The sequence below is a fragment of the Notothenia coriiceps genome, unplaced genomic scaffold, assembly GCF_000735185.1.
Source record: "Notothenia coriiceps isolate Sejong01 unplaced genomic scaffold, NC01 NC01_scaffold00037246, whole genome shotgun sequence".
Taxonomy (NCBI): Eukaryota; Metazoa; Chordata; class Actinopteri; order Perciformes; family Nototheniidae; genus Notothenia; species Notothenia coriiceps.
In genome coordinates this window covers 23,839,424-23,858,144 of record NW_011369947.1, presented here as the reverse complement: position 1 = coordinate 23,858,144, position 18,721 = coordinate 23,839,424, and the positions used below count along the sequence as shown (strand labels likewise).

Genomic DNA, 18,721 nt, shown 5'->3' with positions numbered 1-18,721 from the left:
GAAAGTGTTCTCAAAGCTGGTAAAGGTGCAGCTAGTTTGAATGACTTTGTATACTGCAGGGTAGCTTGTGGATTTACTCCAGGTGGAACTAAAGTCTGATTTAACACTTGATTATATTTCACATCATTCATCCACATCTGTAAAGTAACTAAATGTATTAAATACATGTAGTGAAGTAGAAGTACACCATGTACCTCTGAACTGTAGTGGAGTAGAAGTACACCATGTACCTCTGAACTGTAGTGGAGTAGAAGTACAAGGTAGCACACAATGGAAAAACTCAAGCACCCTAAATAGTACTTAAGTAAGGTCCTTCAGTAGATGTACTTGTACAAACAAAGTAAACACAGGTAACACTCACTTCATGTGGGGTGTTGCTCCTGGATGTTTCTCATCCTCACAGTTCTTTGGCCCTGTCTGACTTCTTTGTAATATTGTCGACTCCCCAGATATCAGTAATTCATATTTAGTAAATCTTATAATGTTGTTGATTCATTTAAATATGCTTTCGAATTGAATAATAGCTTTTAGAGCTGTTTTTAGTTTAGAGGACAAGAGGAGGAGAGAGAAAGGAAGAGAGGGGAGGAGAGGAGGAGAGAGAAGGGAAGAGAGGGGAGGAGAGAAGGAAAGGAGGCTGAATAACTGGAAGCAGGCCGGCTCCCATAACCACTGCAATCTGTTTTCATTTGCCCAGCCAGCCACACACACACACACACGCAAACACACACACACACACACACACACACACACACACACACACACACACACACAGTGCAGGTGGCCTCTAGTTGGCCCCTTTGACTGTCTTAGAAACAATTAATTGTTTTTGTGCCGAACCAACAGTTCTGATTTTGCATTTCGCAGGTTATCCATTCCCCACCGCCCCACCAGTAGATCCCTTTGCCAGGATCAAAGTCGTTGACTGTGGAGTAACCAAAGGCTGCATAAGGTAAGAGAAGGGTGCATGCTTTTCAGCTCTAACTTACTGAGCAGATCTCTGGTGCAGACTTATTCCCCAGGGCTGCCCTATCCTAGATGCTGCTGCAGCCGGACTTCAGAAAGCTGGAGCTAACATATACCTAACATATACTGGAGAAACATATACCTCTCCACTGTGTTGTCTTAAACCTGAATAAAACTCATTTTAAAGGTTTACATTTGGTCTTAATGTTATCATGTGAAGCTCATGTTCTCAACTGAGATCTGTTCGTCATTAGTGGCTTAAAAGTGAACGTCTTTATTTGTTTATGTACAGATATGGGAAGCCAGGTTGTGATGCAGAAACGTGCGACTATTTTCTGAGTTATCGCCGCATCGGGACAGACGTGGAGTACGAGATGAGCGCAGACACAGATGGCTGGGTGGCCGTAGGTTTCTCCTCGGACAAGAAAATGGTGAGCAGCTGCACAACAACAACAACAACAACTCTGACTGTAATACTGTTTTAGAGATAGCACAACACACATTGTGTTATTACATCACATTTTAGTCTAATCTTTTGCTGAGACCAAGTTACTAGTTTAAAAACACGGAAGTTAAAACAGTTGTTTACATTGTAATAGTGAACATATGTTTTACACCCCATAATCAAGGCTAGGCACTATATATCTTATTAGTTATTGTCTAATAGCTAGGGGCCAGAAGGGTCTTCTGTGAGGAGTTTGCATGTTGTTCTCATCTCATGTGGTCTGATTTTTAAGAGTCCTCTGACTTCCTCCCACAGTCCAAAGCCATGCAGCTTGGGTCATTTCTAAATCTAAATGGCCTAAAGTTTTGAATTAAGTAATTCAAAGGACTAACTAAAGTTATCTCCCAAGATTGAACTTTAACATATCCACAAGTTGAAGATGAGTTTGACAGCTAACCTGCAGTCTCAGCTAGACATTTTTATTTTAAATATTGACTTTTTCCTATTTTGCCTATTAGATGACTTTCATTTTTGGAAAACCAACTCATGTGCATTGAGAATCAGAGTATAGCTTTGCCTCCAGTCTGTGACTCCAGTCTAATCTTGTGACAGTTCTTTGAAGGAAAACACTAGGGGCTGAATGTCCTTGCATGAACAATAATAGTATCAGTCCTAGTTATTTTTATTTATACCTTGTATTTGAATCTAACTTTATTAAAAACAAATTATATGTAGCTATTTGGAATAAGAAAGCAACTAATTATTTCCTGTTTCCTCAGGGAGGAGACGATGTCATGGGCTGTGTCCATGACGATAACGGACGTGTACGGATTCATCACTTCTACAATGTCGGCCAGTGGGCCAAGGAGATAAAGAGGAACCCTGCTAGAGATGAAGAGGGCATTTTTGATAACAACCGGGTGACCTGCCGTTTCAAACGGCCGTTATATGTTCCCAGAGAGGAAACACTTGTGGACTTACACTTGTCATGGTATTACCTGTTTGCATGGGGACCCGCTATACAAGGTAATGGATTAAGCTTAGCATCAAGTCAACTGTCTTTGTGCTATTTTTGTTTTTCATGACATCTTACATCGTCTTACCTTTTCAACAGGTTCCATCACGAGGCATGACATCGACAATCCGCCTGTCAGCGACCGCATGGTCAGCATCTATAAGTACGAGGACCTTTTCATGCCTTCCACAGCCTACCAGACCTTCAACTCTCCTCTCTGCTTACTGCTTATTGTAGCCCTCACCTTCTACCTACTAATGGGAACGCCATAATGACGCACAGCAGAGCACATAGTGGAAGAAAGATGGAAGAGAAGATGAAGCAGCAATACAAAAAGGTCTGATGCCACTATCAAGTGTGAACTTTGCACAAAGAGACACTGTATTAGAAATGTTAAACATAAAAAAGTCTATAAACATTACTCTGAACTCATAAACAGAATTTTGCCAAATTATTATATTGTAGAGGTGTCATGTACTGGTGTCAGTACACTTTTTTTCTGAGATTATTGTTATAATAAAAATAGGTCAACTATTTTCAGTATTTATCATAGATTTTAAGTATTTACAAAAGAGGACTATACATGACAACAGATACATCTCGCAAGTCTTCAAAATACAGCATGCCCTTGGAAATCTGAAAATGATTAAAAAAAACAGCGATTCAATGGTGATGAGGAGACAGTGCCTGTGTGGGCTAAAAAAGGACAGTAGCTCACAGCCGTTTGCACATTATCTTCATGTCTCTTTACCATTGTATGTTTAAATAGACTCCAGGCTTTGGAGAAACTAAAAAAGGTGGTTTATTTGCTGATCCTACTATCACAAAATATAGTTTTCAAGATTTGACTTTGCAAAAGCATTATTTTTGGCACTAATCTTTTCCTAAAATGTACTTTAAGATTGTTTTCTCTTTTATTTCACAGTGGCTATTGGGTTTCTTTATTATTACTGTGGCACTCTGACTGCTACATGAGTGCAATAATACAATATACCCAAGACAACACAGATTGTGCTGTGCATGACAATATAAGGGAATAGAAAATTATTTTTAATAGAAATTACAAAAAAATTATAAAATGGGACATTGAGGACCAACGTCTTGTCATCTGTATTTTTAAAACAAGGGGGCTTCTTCAACATGTTTACTGTGTTTGTAAGTGTGAAAATAGTCTTCCAGGGTAAAGCAAACCTTTATTTGGTGTAGTTTAAAGAAAAAAAAAAGATGCCATATATTAACAATTAAATACAATTAACGTTTTTATTGCATTCAACCACCAACATTGTTTCAAGGGCCCTGCTTCCTTGGCTTCAATCATAGACTGTATATATAAATCTGTGCTTCAATGCACACAATGTGTTTGCAACATTTACCTGAAAAAGAAAACCTGTCAATTAAAATGTGTGTTGTTATGACCTATAGTGACTGTATCAATAAGCCAACTGTTGTCTTTTTCAAGCAGGCCAAATTAAAATACTTCTTGTTCATAAAAGCTACGTGTAAGACTCAGTTATGTGCTAACTTCAGTCAAATTGTTGTGATGTGCATTGCTTTTTTCAAATGTGTAATTCTTTAAATACTAGCAATGTGGGGCAACACCAGCCGGAAATGAAGATTTGAACAACAGTATTATGGTTGTAAATTAGTAGATTTATAACATTATGCAGCAAAACACTTTAAAAGATAAAGAACATAATCCAAACAAAAACAAAAAACCGGAAGCGTTTGTTTCTGTCTTTTCACTACATTTCCCATGGTGCCTTGGGCCTTTCGTTAGCGCTACGTCACATATTTTCCTCCCTCACGCGTCGGCCTTGATCCCTCGCGTAGACTACGGACGAGGCAGAGTCGGGGAACATGGCAGACGAGGAGGACTCGGTGCCGGGCCCCGCCGCCCCCTGTCCCCCGGGCAGCCCTCTCTCCGGGCGGCCTCACTCTGTCTTCTTCTCCGAGAGTGTGCAGCCGGCCGTCGGGATGGTGAGCCAGCTACTAACCCAGCCGTCCTCCCTGAAGTTTGATAAAAACATTAAACAGGCCTTCTATAACACGGGGGCGATGATCTTTGTGGCGATATGCTGCGGAGCTACTGTCCTGGTGTACTTCATCCTGGAGGCCTTCCTCCGGCCGCTGCTGTGGGCTGTGCTCTGCGGGACCTTCCTCCACCCCTTCAAGCACTCCTTGGCTCGGCTCGGCCGCTCCTGGCTCAGCGGCCTGCAGGAGACCGGGACGCCCATCGTGATGGGGACCCTGCTGATCCCGGTGTGGTGTGTGAACTACTTGGTGGAGGCGATGGGCCGGCTGGTGCTGCAGAGGCTCACGGTGCTGCTGGTGATCGGGGCCGGGGCGCCGCTGGTGTACTTCCTGTACCTGTTCTGGAGCGTCATCGGCATGCAGGTGATCATCGGGCACGTCTGCTCGGTCATCGGGGCCGCGTTGGACTGTTTCCACACGGTGTGGGTGAGTGAATGGACAGTGGTACCCCCCCACACCCTGTAATGATGACAATACACCCTCTGTGACCCAATGTGTCAGTGTGGAGCTCTGTCAGCTGGACCCCCTAAACAGCTCAGAGAGTAGCTGGGACACAGGGTTACAATCTACACCACTATACATTATAATACGTTTTCCGTTTGATTTGCCTATACTTCTTTTTAAAACATGTATTCAAAACAAAGCATTCTGAAATTGATGCAGTTCACCAAATGTAGTCTTATCAGCAACAAGTTTGAACTTAATTCTTCTTCTTTAAATGTGTTATTATTTAGTTAAGGAGGAGTTTTTGATAATGTTTTTTTCTTATTTTCCCAGTTTGATTAAAATGAGCTCAGAATAATGAATGTATAAGAGTTCAATTGATAAACAAATTATGCAGTATGATCAGTAGTTAATAAACAATAAAACTGAGATTGCAGAATAGCAAATTGCATCAAATAGATTAAATATATTTCCTTGAACGTGTCTCATAATGGGTTATACCGTTAATCAATTTTTCTTGGAAAATATGCCTAAACTTGTATTTTAGCTAATAAGATTTCCTGCTGTTTCAGTGTCTGATCGATTAATACCTTATTATTCCAAAACAGCCTCAGGGTCTGAGCCCAGCTACGCTTTGACTAAATACAAATCAGATTAAATGTTCCTCCTCAGACAGCCTGTCCTTTCTCTAAATGCAGATGTAGACTCTCACAGGGCCCTTGTCCGAAAACAGAATTGAGGACATTGTATTAAATTACATCGAAAGATGTCTTTGTGTGGAGTTGAACTGGGTAAGACCTTTGAGACCATCTGATTACAGACTGAAGGATCATATTTCATGCTTTTCCTACCAAACAGCAGCAGATTGTCTGTTGGTAAGATGATCACCTCCATGGACACTGAACAAATTGTACTGTATTTGGAAGAAGCATCAGATGAGCAGAGGTTACAACATGTACCTTGATCTGATTGCAACCATTACCATCTTTAGATTTTCATTATGTGCCACTCTGCCTCTTTGCTCCCTCTCAGGTGTGCCCCGTGGTGTTTGGCTACTTTTTGGCTGTTTGTTTGAAGTGGAGTCCCAACACCGAGCACTACCTCCGGGCCGTGGCTCTCCCTGTCTGGGCCGTCCTGCTCTTTTACACCGGTGAGTGTGAGGAGGAGGGGAAGCCTGCAGAGTCTGCTCAGACATGTTGGTTTCATTGCACACTCTATTCAGATTCCTTCTTTGCCCCTAGGAACATTTCTTCACATTCGACATACTAGGCAGGTTGCTTGAAACAGGCTTCAGAAAATGAAGCAAACCTTTTTTCTTACAGAGTCAATGGAGTGAAGTAGTTTTCTATTTCCCCTTAGAAAGATCACATGCAGAGTTTCATAGTAAGATGAAGTCCCCAGTATTTTTAGCACACTTAAGGCTTGCCATAAAACACTTGTTGACCTCCGGGTGTGAAATGTTAAAAGTGACAGAGAGCATATATGGCTATCCCAAGCCTGTAGACATATCTGATCTCTGTTTGGCACCTATCCTTATGCAAAGGTTACGCAATAAATAATATTAGTGCTGTAATTATAGCAAGACATATCGTTCAGCTTATACAGTAGTGCACCATATGTAAACATTTTTGTCAAGAAATAACAAATAATGTAACAAAATGTCATGAAGGTAAAGAGCAAAATGTATCTCCAAAATATTAAGATATATTTATTTAGTTATTACTGCCCTGGTTTCTGCATCTGTTTTCAGTGTCTCTGACCGGCTCCTGGAGGGTGCCCATATTTGTGGTTGTGGTTGCCCTCATCATCGTGGGATCCCAAGAGAAACCACCTGTCCCTGGCAGAGGTGAGGATTTATGAACACACACACTTCCACATTTACCACAGTAAGAAGCCTCTGCTCCCGGTCAACTGGGCATTCATAAATAACTGAATAGAGTGCTGGTACATGTCAAATATATATATATAATATGTTAATTTGTGAACTTCAGATGTGCTGGTGCAGCCCTGTTTACAATTTTCATGTAACTTATTTTCATGTAACTTATTAACTTCCTTCTGAATACAGCATTACATTATATGAGTGGTATCAATATTCTCATCTTACTGTCTGCAAGAAAGCCAACAAGTTCTCTAAATGTCCATTTATTGCCTTATAATCAAGGTGCATGAAATCATCTTGAAACACAATATGTTGAACGACCATATGAAAGAATCCTATTCACAAACTATCATCCTTTGAGCAGCAGAACAAATAAAAAGACCTTTTTAATATAATGTGACCAATCTAGTCCTCGAGCTACCACTTACATTTAGTTATACAGTGTCTTAGCTTTACCTAAAACATGAGGTGGACAGTTTGGGCCAGTGAAAATACCACACAAACTCACAAAGAAATGTGTTGCTTTTTGCTGTGCTGTTATTTGTGACTGGTATTTTTTTGTCTCTCTTCAATCTCGCCAGGAGAGCTGTCGGGGCAGGTGTTGTCGTTTGCTGCTAACACTATTTACATGGCAATCTCCTGTAGCAACCTTAAGATGAAAACTGAGCCGGGTGAAAACTCTACTACAGGTAAGAGAGCTCACTTTGAAGTTTGTTAGAGAAGGTCAACAACCACCATACTTAATCAAGTAAACAGACAATAAAGCATTCTGTTTGAAAAGTGTTGAACCCTGTAACCTGTTGGTGGGTTTGAAAGGCATTTTTTTTACAAATTGCCAAAAGGATACCATTTACACATTTCATTGGATTACTACATTTGAGTGAATCATGTGTGACCAACATTCCCACCTAAATATCATCAAATCAAATGATCAAGCCATGATTGTGATTGTTCAATAGAGGTGGAGGAATTATACAAACATATATACATTGCAGGGAAAAACAAGCCAAACCAAAACAGAATTAAACAAAAATCTTGAAAGAGCTTGGGATTCAGATGGTTAATGGATATTAATCTCCAAACTACTTTGTGTTTTAATATAGAAGCTGCATTGTTACTACATACAGTCAACATTTTCTCTGACCCAGCAACCTTTAAGGAACAAGACACTTCTGCTTTGGCTTTACCATTTAACCATGGTGGTATTTTACTTTGTAAAACAAACCATAGTCCATCGTCATTGCTCTGATCTTTCTTTCTCTTCTCTTCTTCCTTTTCTCTTCTTCCTCTGTGCCCTCGCCCTCTTCTCCACCAAGATGGTTTACCGTCTGCTGGCCCTCTTCCCTCCACGCCTGGGTTTCCTCGGGGCTCTCGCTCTCTACCAGGCGGCCTCTTCCAGAAAGAGAAGAGCGCCCACAGAGCCAGTGATATCTACTTCATTCTGCTGGTCTGGGCCATTGTGCTGGTTCAGGTCTGGCTCAACCTCTGGATCCTACAACTGCTGCCTATCCCTGTGGCTGGTAACACACACATGTATTCACACACTCCCTCTCACATGCATCTCGTCCGACCTACTGTACTCTCTGACTAATGAGGCATTGATACTTTAGTGTGGGTGCTGAAGAAGCTGGTGGTCCACTTTGGGCTGAAGGGCTTTGCAGCGCGGACCCTCCTCTCATGGTGGGCGGTGCTGGAGAGGCATGGACGCGAGCGCGAGGAGGCCCTGCTGCCTGGACCAATCAAAGGCTTGGCTCAGTTCCTGCTGCGTGTCGACACTAAGGTAACGTCTCTGACCGACCTCCAGGTGCTGCTGATACAGGAGCTGTCCTTAAGTCCTCTGTCTGTGATTTCACACACCCTCATACAGGCACACACACACTTTCTGTTACACCGGTACGCCTTTTTAGTATTCACACGGTATGGCCGGGGGCCTACTGGGTATTTCAATGTAGGAGAACAAATACACTGTGAGCAGTATTCTGAAGGACATGTATCTGGAAATTCTGTGTGAAGGGTTATTCAAATGTTCGCTTAAACTGAACCCCCCACATCGCCCGAGGTTCAAACTAAGGATTACGTTTCAGATGGGTTTCCGTCTGTGAAATCCTTTCTTCTATCATCTTTTCAGTACATCCTGCAAATATGATTTCCTTTCTTTCAACTGATCCACAAAATGAACAAAGTTTCAAAGCTTTTTAGGAGTAGAACCAACTGGGTTTTGTTTATTTAATTTCACCGTGTTATACATACATGATTCTAGTTCTATGGAGCTTTATAACATCTTTTATAGCAACTTTACTCTTACCGCTCACATAGCCCTTATTAAAAAAAGTAGCATGCTGCAGTTTTCACCAAAAGCATTTGTTAAACTGACTTTAAACAACCTGCTCAGCACCAAATGGTAAACAAACCAAATGAGCTAACTAGATGGTGAACATAGTGGCGCATTTTACGACTAAGACCCAGGTGTTGGAGCAGATAGAGAAGGTGAAAATGGCTTTTGGACTTTGTCAGGTCAACTCAAACATGAAGTAAATGATCATGTTTCTTTGTGTCTGCTTCGTTTTGAAGGTAGGCAATTGTATGAATTACATAATTCATCTTAACCACTTCATAGTGTGACGCCTTTGCTCTGACACATTTCTTTCTCTTGATGCTTTTTATCGGGAAATAGTTGTTGTGTGTTTATAATCACAATGATGAGCATCTTCACTGTATATCCGCTCCGCACAAAGTAATGAAATGCTGCCTGCCACGCTCCACTTCTGACCCCTCACTGCCTGCTCCCAAAGAGCTTGTGTTCTTGTTGTTCAGGAACATTGTGATAACCGTGCACAGGTCTTTCCAATAATAATCTTCCCAATGTCTCTTTCTCTCCCCAAGCTCTGGCATTGGCTTAACAAGCAGGTAATGATTTGGAGGAGCAGAGTGCTGAAAGAAAGAGAGACTGACACAAAGCAGTGTGTGAAGCCATATAAGGAAATAACCTGTACATACTGAACGTGTGAGTGTGTGTGAAGGTGTGGACACACGCTTGGACTGGCGCTTTTACCCTTCACTGTCCCCACCCTCCCCCTCATCTCGTCTACATGTCTGTCCTCTCGCCGCTTTCCTGCTTATTAAAGGAAGCTACGGTCGAGGAGGTGGGACTCTTCTGTCCGTCGGCCTCGCCCGTACCTTCCCTGCTGTGACCTCACTGGCAGCTCTGCCTGAGAGAGTATGAGCTGCATGGAGAGATGGCTGATGTGGTGATGTAGACAGAGCACAGTGGGAGGAGAGAGCAGCGTTTCTGAATATATTGTCAATAAGCCTGACGTTAACCAAGTTTATTGAGATGTAGGAGAAACACTTCCCATGAAACCTTTGTGGTTCAGGAGCCTTTTTTGGCGGGAGTGGGAACAAAACAATGGAAATACTTAACAGTTTGTCAATATGACGCACTATATATACTAAGATGTTCTATTAGTGGTCTTGTAAATGCCTTAAGTGTCATTTTGAGCTAATTGGTTCTAAACAGACTGTCCTTACTTGTTTGATTGGCAGTTTCCATTTCTTTGTTTACCAATCTTTTTTACTGGATTTAATCCACACCTGTCAGCCTGCCAAGCACCTTCTGTGAAGTAAGGATTAGGAGGACTGTAGTTAAACATTCACTAGTAATATTTAACAGTTTATTCTGGACTTAAGTACTATGTCCCATTGTTTAGGCAAAATGCAACCGAGCCTTTTTTGCCATATCATTTTACTGTCAATTTATTAACCAACAGCAACTTGCCATTGACTCCAGTAACTTGACCCTCAACACGTGATTGTGTGTCATTAACACATAATACAAGTGGAGATTAAACTCTTGCAATCTGGATGCTGATGCAGTATTGGACCATAGAGAAACCTGAGTGAAAAGATATCAACAGAATGAACTTTGAAGGACTGGTTGATGGGCTTGTAATTGTTTTTTTGTATTAAATACAAATATACTGACAAAGGCCATGCATTCAAACGAACATGCATGTTTCCATATTAAAGTGTAAGGATGTGTGCATGCATACGTGGGCAGATATTCAGGCTCTCTCGGCTGTATACTTTGCTTTTCCCAGGGCCCAAGGGGGCAGCTTTTAAATCCAAAATGGCTTCTTCTTCACATGGAAAGGACAGGTTTCTCCATGTGTCTGATCACTGTTTGTTTTTGAACCTCTTCAGAATCACACTGACTTCCTCCCTGTTTCCCCCTTTTCTTCTACCTCTCTGTGTCCTCTCTATGTGCGTAGATGATCGTTTGGTTGGAGCGATCTCTGGATAAAATCATCAGCATCTTCATCATCTTCCTCCTGGTGATGGGGACCCTGCTCATGGCTCTGCTGCTCACCGCTATGGTAGCATTTTTATTACTTCAGAATAACATTAACGCATTTCAGATGCACTGATACTTGAATATCAAAGTACCTTTTTTATCTTTTAGGTTCACCATGAAAGTGTCCACATGATCGACGTTACCAGTAAACTAATCAATGAGACCGTTTCTAACCATCCAGAATGGGCCAAGTATGACAGTCTACTCCCCGTTTAATTAATTAATGGTATGGAGTCTATATTTTCTTCCTCTTCTCACATTGTCCTCCTCTAGTTGGCTCCCAGAGGCTCGTGTGGTGCAGAAGGCTCTAAATTCAGCTGCTACCAATGTTTATCAGCATGGTAGAGAATGGATAACACAAAAGGTAAGAATGATTACGGACAACGGTCAAAATAGGGAAGCACATTTCTAATACTTCAGTACCTTGATCTGCTTTAAATCTTTCTTCTTTTGTACAGCTGCATAAGATGTTAGGGGAGAAGGGGAACAACACAGCCGTGATCGAGAAACAGGTTTTGGAGCTCTGGGACAGACTGTACCACTCGTGGTTCGTGAAGGTCAGTCCAGTCCATTTCACTTTTTAATGTTGAGGACAAATTTGTCGCCTAAAAATATAATGTGTAAAACATTCCCTTAATTTTTCAGAACACGACCAACACTGGACGCCCCCGCGGTCAGAAGCTGACGGCTCAGAGAGGGAACAGCTGGCTGGTCGACATCCTGGACTGGAAAGACATCGCCTCCTTTCTGCAGGAAAACATTGAGACTCTGCTGTCTGTAAGTATGACCATATCTTCTGTGTGAGGCAGATATTTAGCATGTATTTCCTGTCATGGATGAGTTGGTCATCATTCACAAAAATAGTTTGAGTAGAGCGTAGGGGGTTCTACATCATCATTTGTTTGTCCTTTGTCTCAGGCGCTGACGGAAATCATTGAAATATTTATAACTGTGTCTCAAAGAGGTGTACAGTTTTTGAGGGTGACAGGTTTTCTGTTGTTTTTTTAGATCCTGGAGTCTCTGTGGGTGGTAATGAGCAGAAATGTGGGCCTCCTCATCTCCACGACGACCACTCTCCTCTCCGTCCTGTTCCACAGCGGCACGGCTCTGCTCAACTTTGTCCTGAGCCTGGTATGAACCCCTTTACAAAAATAACCAATTACATGTGTTTGTATGTATAAAATGGGTCGGCTCGGTACGACTTTTTCATGTCCCATATTTGAGTATCTGCAGATATACTGTCTGTTTCCCTCTCTTGAACAACATATATGTTCATTTCACATTTGGATGCACGTTGCCTAACCTAGCCCTGATAAAACATGTCACTCTAACTGAAATTTAAACACAAGTTTAAATCTGAATATTTAGAAACACAAAGAAATTGTAATTCCATTGTTTTAAAGTTTACATTTGCTACCTCTTTTGACTCTCAGACTGGCCTCAATGGGAGATTTTAACAGATCTTAAAGCTTGATCAATCTGTAAATGTCGGCGCAGACTGAAAACTCATCTCTTTAGACTCCACTTCGAGCGATTGAATTACTAACAAAGCACTTATATACTAATAAAGGGCTGGCTTATCTAAAGCCAGTTGAGTAGCACTTGAAATGTTTGGCTCTATGAAACCTGATGTACTTATATGATTCGGTTTTCTTCAAGGTTGTATCTTCCTGGTCGAATGTACTTACTGTAAGTCGCTTTGGATAAAAGCGTCAGCTAAATGCAATGTAATGTGATAAATGCTCTTGTGGTAAAGTAAACACCCCAAATATATATAAGAGTACTCTGTTCCTTAATATGTTTGATCGAACTGAAGTACAGGTTGAAATATGTGAATTAGTTTAACTAGATATCATCATATTAGTGCTGTGTCTTGTTTCTACGCAGGTGATCTTCCTAACCACTCTCTTCTACCTGCTGAGCTCCAGCGGTGAATACTACAAACCGGTCAAATGGGTGATCAGCCTGACCCCCCTCTCCCAGCCTGGACCCTCCTCAAATATCATAGGCCAGTCAGTAGAAGAGGCCATCAGGTAACCACACACAAAAACAATTTAACTACCTTAACACGTATCTAAATAATTATTTTGACCATGTGTGTGCTTGTGTTTTTTCTTCAGAGGAGTATTTGACGCCTCTCTGAAAATGGCCGGCTTCTACGGCCTCTACACCTGGCTCACTCACACCATCTTTGGCATTAACATAGTGTTCATTCCTTCTGGTGAGTCAGCATGTTCACAGCACATTGTGTCGTCGCCATAGCAGCACCTGCCAAGCTGCTCAGTGTTTTCTCACTCTCTGAATCCCTCTCTGCTGGCACGTAGCTCTGGCTGCCATCCTGGGTGCGGTGCCGTTCCTGGGCACCTACTGGGCCGCGGTGCCCGCAGTGTGTGACCTGTGGTTGGTGCAGGGCGAAGGCGTGAAGGCCGTGCTGCTGCTGATCTGCCATCTGCTCCCTACATACTTTGTAGACACAGCCATCTACTCTGACATATCAGGGTATGTACGCGTGACTATGTGGTTACCAGCTTCCGTTATCTGAGCTTCCCCTCAGAGCAGACACATTCGACCAATGCATTTCAAATAACAGCTGCCTGGTTTATATATGGTTCAAATATGGCTTTGAAAGGAAACCATTCTGTTCGTGAAGTCTATCGAAAGTGTGTGCATTTGCCTTGCTCAGCTTAAGAAACAGATGTTGAGATAAACCTGATAAAAAAAATAAAAAAACAACCCCTGACAACAAGCTAGATTATGCTGCATCTCATCTGTTTCCTCTTTGAGTTGTGTTTCCTGTAGTGCTGCCCTTTATTATTCCTCTCACTAAGGTTGAGTTATTGATTTGATGTCACTAAAAAGACTAGTTGGGATGTGTCTTAAGGTAAGGGGAAACACATATTTAATATGGGGAATGGGGGGGGGAAGGACTACAGAAAAACACATTTGACTTACATTTTCTTTCAGATCCATATTGGTCCAGTAGATTCCACTCAGAAAAATACAGAAGTACATCACATTATTTAGTATTTTGAAAGCATACTTTGCATTTATGGCTTGAGTTTGCCACGGGATAAATAAACAACTTGAATAGTGTTTTCTTAATCAAAGTGATACTTATTGCTTGGTAATGCAGCAGCAATCAGGGTAAATGTTTAAACCCCTCTATATATTTACAACTCTACATTCAAAATGGATGCCTCCCATAACGCAATTATCGACATTGTTAGTAGTGACGAAGGGGAAAGAGTAAGGGTATGAAGGCTGGAAGGCTACTCGGCTACCGAGTCCACTATTATATTTTCTCGTCAATTTCTTTGTGTTGATCTGTTTTCTTGTCTCTGTGTGTCAGAGGGGGACACCCCTACCTGACGGGTCTGGCGGTGGCAGGCGGAGCGTACTATCTGGGTCTGGAGGGCGCCATCATCGGGCCCATCCTGCTCTGCATTCTGGTCGTTGCAGCCAACATCTACAGCGCCATGCTGATGAGCCCCAGCTCTGCAGCGCCCACACCGGTGACGTCCAGCTGGCCGCACCACCCCCTCAGGTAGAGATCAAATCAAAAAAGACGATCCACTCCATAAAAAATGCAACCATACCATTAATTCTTTGTCACTCTCAGGACCATGAATGACTCCACTCCAACGATCCTGAAGAAGAAGGGTGAGTGAGCTCGAGGGTGACGCCCTGTGGAACGTCTTCTGGCTTCCTATTGGCTGATTTCCTCAGGGGGAAGCACTCCCCTCCCTGAATATCCTCCAAACGCCGCCCGGCTCTACAGGAGGCCGCGCAGAGAAGGACGGCGCCGTTGCGGCTAGTCTGCCATGATGCCGTCTCCTGACCAGAGCTGTTTCTCTGAGCAATATGGCACCAGCAGCTCAATCCAGACCCTTGAATTACAGATCATCCTAACCCTGATCCCTAAATTGGACCAATGACATCAGATTGGGCATTTGCGAAAATGAATGACAGAGATGTTGGTACTAATCACACCATCTCTCAGATCTCCAGTGCCTAAATTGATTTCTAATGTTTAGAAAATAAATATTACCGTGCGGTTTGTGGTGATAGTACGATGATATATTTTATCTACAAAGCCCCTGATAAACACCCTGCACACCCCGACTGGGTTTTAAGCTACAGTATGTGGTTGTGCAGTATTTGTACTCCCTACCTCGCCCCTAACAGAGGCTCACTAAGAGTTTGTAGTGACGGCTTGTCATAGAAGTCCTCACGCCTGGTTCAAGAGAAAGAGACGTTTAACTTAATGTGTCATTCACGTTTCAGTGATAAAAGCTGTGAGTTTTGCAACACCAGGCTTCATTTAAACTGGTTCACTTTTTTACTATCTGTGCACTTGATTTACAGCAAATATCTGCCTATAATCAATGGTAACTCCTCCAGTGAATCAGATTAGACTTCCTGCTTTCAGGGAGTCTGGTCTGAATCAAAGAGCACAGAATAACTGATGGATTTCTTGTTACATGTTTAATTTATTTCACATTTGGTTTTCTTTTTACACACTGTGAGTGCACATACACAAATAAATGCAACCACGGTTTTCATTTTTGACACACTTAGCTGATCTGTTGGTATTGAATCACGTTTACACTCAGAATGACTTAATATTAACAAGCTTGACTGAGTATTTCTGTGAGCACTTTAGAGTTCTGTCCTCCCTGTAACATGTTTTTTATCATAGCTTTGACCTCAAATACTTTATTTAGAAATGTCTGTATATTTTCTACTCCATACATGAACTTCAGTCAGAGCACTTTTCTAAACAGTGTATGAAGTAGTTAACATCATTTGAAGCTTTAATATTGAGCTGTACATATGAATTGTGTATTTAATGCGAAACATTGATCATACATGGCTACTGTGTTAGCTTTCAGAGGACTGTGACTGGGTTGGAACAAGCATTACTTTACATGTCACTGTTTAACTACTACTATAGTCTTCATTTGGCACTGTTGCTTTTACTGTTTTTTAATACCCGGATGTGCACTGACACAATAAACATTAACATTTCAACTGCAGTAGCTTTGTTTGATGTCTTATTACTGGATTGCTTTTTTCAATAATTAGGACTGCAATTAATATTATTGTAGTTAATTTCAAATAATTTAAGAATTATTACAATGTTCAAAATGTTAAAATTGTGATTTTAAGGGGATGTTCTGTTTTAGTATTAAGCTGGTAAAAGTACAAATTCAACTAATTTAAGTAATTGAACTGCATTTAAAAACGTAGTCAACGAATGGATTTGTTATGGAATATGAACTTAAATGTTGTGGTTGAGCTTATTTTCACTAGTTAATATCTTGTTTAGTAAAGTAAATTGAAGTTACATTTACAGTTGAAATCTCTTACAGTGATCATGTCCGTGTCAAACTGAACACCACAAGCAGCTGTTTAAAAATACGTTGATTCCATTACAACAAATAGGAATCAACTTGACGGTGGTTTCAATGCTTATGAATGCCACATGGTATGAAAAGGGTGTGAGTAAAATAAATAAAATATCAAAAAAGTTTTCACATAAAAAAATCCCAAATAATTCCAAGTATAGCCATCTAAATAGTTAGTGATACATATTCTTAATTTAATATGCCATTCAAAAAAATTACAATATACAATGTTTAAAAAATAAATAATGGATTAAATTGCCTTAAGTCATGAAAATACAAAAATACAATAGTATCGTATGTGTTAAAAAAGCTAAGTTAAAAGTCAGAATGTAGTAATTCATAATGATGTCACAAAAATATCATGGTATAGTTTGTTAAAAAGAATCACACTATATGCCAAACAAAGTATATAGTATAGTTTACCCATAAAATGTCATGATTGTCATTGTTTAGTATGCAAAAAAATATAGAATGGTATATAATATCACAGATGTATGGTATACAATGTCATGTCTGTATGCCTTAAAGAAGAAAAGCCATATTAAAGAATACAAAAAGTGTATGGTGAATGGTAAAAAGTCATAGTATTTCATCAATAACTAAATCTAGGTTTCCCCGGATAAATCAACAATTCTGTGTTGTTTATTAATTGAGCCAGGCGTCTGCTCTGTGAAGTCTTTACAGATTGTCATTGTGTCAGCGCGGCTCGGTACAGATGGACAGAATATATATAAAATCCTCGGAAAGAAGCAGAACAGCTGTCAGTAGAGCTGGCATCTTTCAACTGAAGTCTCCAGTAGCCTACCAAACAAACACACGCATGACATGTACATATTACATAACAATATCTTATACATTTTGCCACAGGACTTAAAAGATGTCATTCTTGTTTAAATAACATTTAGCAATAGCCATGTTTGAACAGTGACTGTGTTGAATTTAGAGCATCAAAAAATGTAGGTCATTTTATGAGGTGCTAGAAACTTGAGGGAAAGAGAGAAAATGAGGGTAGAAAGTGAGTTGTAGATGTTTTTCCAGAGGTTCTTCATGAAGATTTCATTTGTAATTTGTTTGATTATTGCCACACTCTATACTGACGATGATATATTGAATACAATTTGAAAAACAATACATTTACGGTTATACAGTTCATCTTATTCTACATGTGTATAGACTCCTGCATTAACTTCACGTACAACATTCTCTGCTTTTGCTACTTTGCTACAATTCAGAGGTAAATAGTGTACTTTGACTCCACTACATTTATTTAATACCTTTAGTTACTTTATAGATTTGGACTAATGATGTGAAATATAATCAACTCTTAAATAAGACTTTAGTTCCACCTGGAGTAAATTCACAAACTACCCTGCAGTATACAAAGTAAATAAAACAAGCTGCACCTTTACCAGCTTTTATAACACTTTAATGCATCAATAATTATAATCAAAACATAATTTATTATTCTGAAATTGAACAATCTGCAGAATGAGTACTTTTACTTTTGGTACTTTAAGTATATTTTCAATGTTTATTTATGTAGCCCAATATCACAAATGTTACATTTGTCTCAGTGGACTTCACAGTTTGTACAGAATATCAGTATGACAATACGACACCCTCTGTCCTTAGACCCTCACATCGTACAAGGAAAAACTTCCAGAGAAAACTCACAGTTTAAAGGGGAACATGGGAGAAACCTCAGGGAGAGCAACAGAGGAGGGATCCCTCTCCCAGGACGGACAGACGTGCAATAGATGCCGTGTGTAAATTGAAAAGATAATACATTTGCAACATAGGTAGTCCAAATGTTTGGAAATGCATGTGTGTATAATAGGAAGATGAATCCACGAGGATATCCATCCAGGACTTATGATCCAGGACCACAGCCACGACTCGCGATCCAGGACTCGCGATCCATGACACAGGACCGCAGGATCATCAATGACTCCGGATCCCGGCGTATATAGACACCAAAAAGAAAGAAATTTGGGGAAGCTGGGTTAATCGGAACATGAGAGTACACAGGTATAGACAGAGAGAAGGAAGAAGTAAGATGTCCCCCGACAAACTAAGCCTATATCAGCAAAACTAGGGGCTGAATCTAATCAGCCCTAACTATAAGCTTTATCAAAAAGGAAGGTCTTAAGCGCACTCTTAAAAACGGATAGGGTGTCTGCCG

At 40.8% G+C, this 18,721-nt stretch overlaps 3 protein-coding genes across 4 annotated transcripts in view; 2 read left to right on the top strand and 1 right to left on the bottom strand.

The window, feature by feature from the left end:
* The window catches only part of frrs1l (ferric-chelate reductase 1-like), a 4,924-nt gene extending 1,009 nt beyond the window's left edge, over nt 1-3,915 (top strand). The window contains exons 2-5 of the mRNA XM_010795205.1: nt 865-949; nt 1,256-1,394; nt 2,188-2,434; nt 2,523-3,915. Of these exons, the coding sequence (XP_010793507.1) occupies nt 865-949; nt 1,256-1,394; nt 2,188-2,434; nt 2,523-2,695 (644 nt within the window). The 3' untranslated portion in view covers nt 2,696-3,915. The remainder of the gene's footprint in view (nt 1-864; nt 950-1,255; nt 1,395-2,187; nt 2,435-2,522) is intronic.
* otofa (otoferlin a) overlaps nt 1-18,721 on the bottom strand; it is a 934,066-nt gene that overhangs the window by 67,968 nt on the left and 847,377 nt on the right. The gene's annotated exons all lie outside the window — the stretch shown is intronic.
* On the top strand, nt 4,024-16,167 carry tmem245 (transmembrane protein 245). 2 transcript variants are annotated; one of them, XM_010795206.1, is made up of 18 exons: nt 4,024-4,880; nt 5,931-6,048; nt 6,649-6,744; nt 7,362-7,469; nt 8,097-8,300; nt 8,391-8,560; nt 9,664-9,687; nt 11,049-11,153; nt 11,240-11,322; nt 11,405-11,495; nt 11,590-11,688; nt 11,777-11,908; nt 12,140-12,262; nt 13,019-13,164; nt 13,252-13,352; nt 13,456-13,630; nt 14,481-14,675; nt 14,751-16,167. In XM_010795206.1, the coding sequence occupies exons 1-18, from the start codon at nt 4,281-4,283 to the stop codon at nt 14,797-14,799; spliced, it is 2,619 nt and encodes an 872-aa protein (XP_010793508.1). In that variant the 5' UTR covers nt 4,024-4,280; the 3' UTR covers nt 14,800-16,167. The 2 variants fall into 2 exon arrangements, with proteins under 2 accessions (XP_010793508.1, XP_010793510.1); XM_010795208.1 differs by lacking the exon at nt 9,664-9,687.